Raw genomic sequence first — 5,185 nt, 5'->3', positions numbered from 1 at the left:
GGCCAAAGAGGAAAGTGATAGATGATGTAGAGTGTGCCTAAGGAGAGTCACATGGAGAGAAAACATTCTCTCAAGCTTTCACAGAGAGCACATTGGCCAAGCAATGGCCATGACTCATCCACATGGCTGACACTGACAAAGGTTCTACAATTTGAGGTACAGGATCTCAGGATAAATCCTGAGTGGATTTCACTGACCTTATCAGACCAAAAGCTACAACTCTTCTTGCATAGGCCCTGCTTTACCTTGGTCTTAACCATCCAGCAGAAAAGTATAAAAACGAAATATAAGAAGTAAAGCCATGTTGTTATGTTGAGCTTTGGGGGACTCAGGTCAACAATTTCTGACATTGCCAGTCAAGCAGAAGACCCAATACCATTATGGGCTACTGGACTCTTTTAGAATATTTTGCTGAGTTTACACACTTATAATATTCAAATAACGGAACTTAACAACAAAAAGGGGATGCAAATTAATGTCCATTTTGTATCTGTGTATTCAAATGGCTAGGATCGATATATAGTTACATTCTTCTCTTAATGGATAGAGGGATTTGTTCTAATGTTGTTTGTAAGTAGGATATCATGTTTGCATCTTGTACAGCAATTAACCACTAGGAAGAATGTATACAATGTGTTAATTATTGAAACTGTCCTACCAGTTTGGTTTGAAACTGTTTCATTGCTATTTGTTTCTCAATAACTTTATGAAAAAAAATAAAAAATAAAAAATTTAGAAATAAAAAATGACAAGACACAGGAGCAAATGCAACCTCACAACTTGAGCCCACCCAGAACAAGTCCAGGAGAAAATGAGATAGAGGAAAATGGTAGTAACATACCTGGCATTTCTGAAATATAGCAACTAAAGTAAAGAAAGAAATCCATGAGGCTATAGAGAAAATCTGATCAGAAATAATCTCTCCGGTTAAAAAAAAAGTTAACATTTATAAAGGAACTGCTCAGTAAATCTAGAATAGAGATAGATTAAAAACTAGCTGGTGATAGGAAGAATGATTACTATAGGAGAAATAGAATGCATGAAATGAATTCAAACAGACATCCAAGAAATTAAAATTTCATTGAAAGCTATCAAAACCATTTGAATGAAAATGAAGACAGGCTTTCAGATTTTGAAGATGGGATTTTAGCTAGATATCATAAAAGGAAAGATCTCTTTAAAATAATTAAAGACCAGAAAGTAACAATTCAGCAGCTTCAAGATAATGCAAAGAAAAATAATATAAAAATCATTGGTGCCAATGAAAAAGCAGTAGTTAACACAAGTGACATAAAAATTATTTGCAGAAGTAATAAGAAAAGAATCTGGCATACAAATAAGTGAGTCATGTAGAATTCCAATTAGCTATAAGCAAAGTAAATCTACATCCAGATATATAATAATCAAGATCCCAGAAATTCAGCACAAGAACAGAATATTGAAAGCTATTAGAGCAAAGAAATAGATCAATTATAAAGGAAAACATATCAGAATCATAGACTTCTCAGAAAAAATCTTCAAATAAAGAGCTTGAATAAAGTATTTAAAGTCTTGGAAGAAAACAACTTCCAATCCAGACTAATGCACCCTGTGTTATGGTTTGTGTCTATGTGTTCTCCCAAATCTCATGCAGTTATGGGGCAGACTTCCACAGTTTGTGTTAAACTCATGATCCAGTGCTGGGATGATGAGTTGTGAGTGCTGCTGGGACAATGGGTGTAAATACTATTGGGCTTATAGGTGTGAGTGCCACACACACCTGGGGAAGATAGCCTGAATGCATTTTTTTTCTGGTACTGGAAATCCAACAGAGGACCTTGCACTTCCCAGGCAGGTACTTAAGCTGCTGAGTTATATTCCTGGCCCCTTTGAATACAATTTTAAGGGAGAGAGGCTTTTCTCTGTCTCTGCCTCTCCTGAAGCCATTGTTGCTGCTGCTCCTGCCCTTTGGCTCATGCTGTTTTGCTGTTTTCCATCTCCATGAACTACTGCCCCTGCCATGTGCCACTCTGCCTTGGAGTCAGCTGAGTATAAACTGAAACCTCCACTAACTGTGGCTAAATAGACCTTTCCTTCCTTAATTTTGGGTGTTGGGTGTTTTCTCCAAGCAATGAGAGATGAATAACTGAGACACGTTGGAAAACTCTTTCAAAATTAATGGAGAGGTAAAATATTTCTATGGCAACAACTGAAGAAATTTATGACCGCAAAGTCAATACCATGAAAGGGTACTAAAAGATAATTTAGACAGAGGCAAAAATGACAATTCTAAGAACAACAGAAAGAAACCACCAAGTAGGGGAAAGGAATTAAACAGAGGAAAAGAAGCAGGAAAATATGACAAAGACAGTCCAATACATATTTGTTATAATCATAAATGTAAATAGCCTCAATTCACCAAAGAAAAGAAACAGAGTGGCAGAATGGACCAAGGAACAAGATACAACAATATGCTGTTTACAAGAAATAGAAAACAATGTGCCATGCAACAGGAATGCAGAGAAAATCAAGGGTGACTATTCTATTTACAGGAAATGTGAAATTCAAGGATGATCAAAACCAATAAATAAGGCCATTACATACCCGAAAAATCTTTTAGTTCATTTAGGTTTGTGGATTAAAATATCAAGTTACATAAACAGATACATTTTTAATATAAAAAAGTCTGTCTTCAGTGAAACTATAAAAAATGTTATTAAATAAAATGTAGAATCCTAACTATATTTTCCTATAAACAAGCATAACATAAACAAAATAGGCAATTAAGTGATTACAATTTGTATAACAGTGCATAAAATTTGTGTAATGGAGCTATATATTAGGGCCAATTTCCTTTTAACAATAGTATTACTCAGATTTTAAAAAAACACATCATCACCCTATATATGAATTATTTATGAAATGAAAGGAAAAATGAAAACTGTCATAGTTAAAAACCTCAGAGTTCTTCAGGTGGAATCTCTAGTTTAAGGGATCCTTTAAAATGGCTGAATGATCTCTGGGATGTCAAGTGAACTGTGCACATTCATATTTTTAAAAGGGCTGCGATCTATTCTTAGTTACTTTAAGATATATTAACAAGCTCTAACTTGCTGAAGAGAAATGAAAGATGGAAACTCAGTTCATTTATAGGAACTCCAAAATTTTTCAAGACAAGGAGAATCTGAAAGGCATAATTTTCTTTGAGAAATGACATGATACATTGCTATATTAAATCTACCAAATAGCATGTCATGCCAATATGTTTATTTTTGTATAGAGCAGAAAAAGTAGGCAGGCAATGGGGTTTTAAAAATTTGTAAGAAATATAAGACTATATATCCAGATAAACAGACCGAGCTTTTTAAATACCTGTGTTCCGCAGGCACACAGCCTAACCTCTGCTGTACTATTTTTCAAATAACTCCTTAAATACTGCTAAAAAATCAAAAACTTTAATTATTGTACCAGTTTTTGTTGCTGGTTCTTTACTCCTTTTATTTTATTGTTATTTTCTTTGAGACAGGGTCTCACTGATTATTTCAGGCTATCCATGAACTCACTATGTACCCGAGGCCGGCCTTGAACTCATAGCAATCCTTCTGCCCCAGCCTCCTGAGTGCTGGGATCATAGGCATGTACCACCAAACCTGGCTTTCTTTTCATTTACTATAAGTAAAGGATATACATTTAATAAAGACATACAATTTTTCTGTATATTTTAGTTTTCTCATAAATTTAGGAAGGTATCAAATTTTGTATTGATTGTACCATACTGTATAATAAATTCTAAAATATTTTGAATAACAATTTTTAAAGAAAAACATTATCAAGTATAATATGTGTGGGATATATACATAAAGAACATTTAAAGTATTGTACATACACTATTAGTAGGAGAATGGTATCCATAAAGTTGAAGACGCTGACATAGAGCACAAAGGGCCAAATGAAGTTTCACATTTCAGAATGAACCCAAGTAAAGGAAAAGAAAAAAGAAAAGACGACAAAATAATCAATTAGGAAGGGCAAATCATTATGCTACATTCTTTATAGAGCACACACAATACAAGTGGGATAAATGTTAAAGATGAGTAGCAAAGTTTTTCAAATTCATGTAATTAAACATTAGATGAATTTGTTCTCATTTCAACCATTTCATTATAATAACCTTCTTATAGCACTACTGCTTGGAGTGAAACATGTTTTCTTAAATACGCAGTTTTATTTAGACAGGTTTCAGTAATTTCACATGAGATGGGATGCTCCAGATGCAGCAGCACAAGCGTGGAAATAATATGAGATAACTGCTCTGGAAGCCTGTTCTGCATTAGCAGTGCTGTGAAGTAAGACAAGTTAGCCTCTGGTTGTTTTCTAATTTGTACAACAAATATTAACACTTACCTGGAAAACCATAATGAGGACTGAGTAACAATTATTATGGACACATACAGTGCTTAGCACATAAATGACTATGAAATGTTATATTTACTTTGCGCCTTCTGAAGCATAGTTTTATCTTCATATGTAAGAATTTCTAAATTTACTCTGCATTAGTTTTAATTTGGGATTAAGGCACCTATGCAGTTCTATTAAACTTTACTATCAGCTAACCTTTTTGAATGTTCATTATATTTCACATACATTTTAGTGGCTGTGTTTCAGTTAATTTAGTCCCCATAAAAATTACATGTAGTCATTACTCATTACTGCAATGGTACAAATGAAATGCCTAAGGCACAGAGAAGTTAATGATGTTTAAAATCACAAAGGTAACACGAGTGGCAGAGCTACTATTCAAACCCCTCAAATATGGCTTCTGAGCCTTCATACTGTATCTCTGATGCCATTCCATATGTTTTCATAGTGAGCTAAGTTTTAGTTGCTTTAAAATTCAACCAAAATGTTTTAAGAATGTATCAATCATATTGTCATTTCTAGAATTTTGACAATGTCACCTTCCATTCTACATAATCCTCTCTAGCTAAAATATTATAAAATAAGATTTTAGTTCAGATTTATATTGTTTATAGTGTGACTATCAAGTTAAAATTAATTGTTATTAAATATAGTAATGAATATTTGCACAGAGCAGCACTGTTGAAGATGCTCAATCAGAGATGAGTTACAGATTTATTTCTGAATTCTTTTAAGAAATAGTTCTTATTTATGTAATAGTTCTTAAGGTTCTTTTTTTTTTTTTTTT

General features: G+C 33.4%; 1 protein-coding gene across 3 annotated transcripts in view; it reads right to left on the bottom strand.

Moving 5' to 3' along the window:
- The window catches only part of Micu3 (mitochondrial calcium uptake family member 3), a 112,095-nt gene that overhangs the window by 34,573 nt on the left and 72,337 nt on the right, over positions 1–5,185 (bottom strand). For 2 of the 3 annotated variants that reach the window (XM_004633055.2, XM_023717315.1), the window contains exon 8: positions 3,866–3,904. The exons of the other annotated variant lie outside the window; for it this stretch is intronic. In XM_004633055.2, coding sequence (XP_004633112.1) covers positions 3,866–3,904 — 39 coding nt within the window. The remainder of the gene's footprint in view (positions 1–3,865; positions 3,905–5,185) is intronic. 3 annotated transcript variants of the gene reach the window in all.

Source organism: Octodon degus, unplaced genomic scaffold, assembly GCF_000260255.1.
Source record: "Octodon degus isolate 3935 unplaced genomic scaffold, OctDeg1.0 scaffold00051, whole genome shotgun sequence".
Lineage (NCBI taxonomy): Eukaryota > Metazoa > Chordata > Mammalia > Rodentia > Octodontidae > Octodon > Octodon degus.
This window is presented reverse-complemented; position numbering and strand designations above follow the sequence as displayed.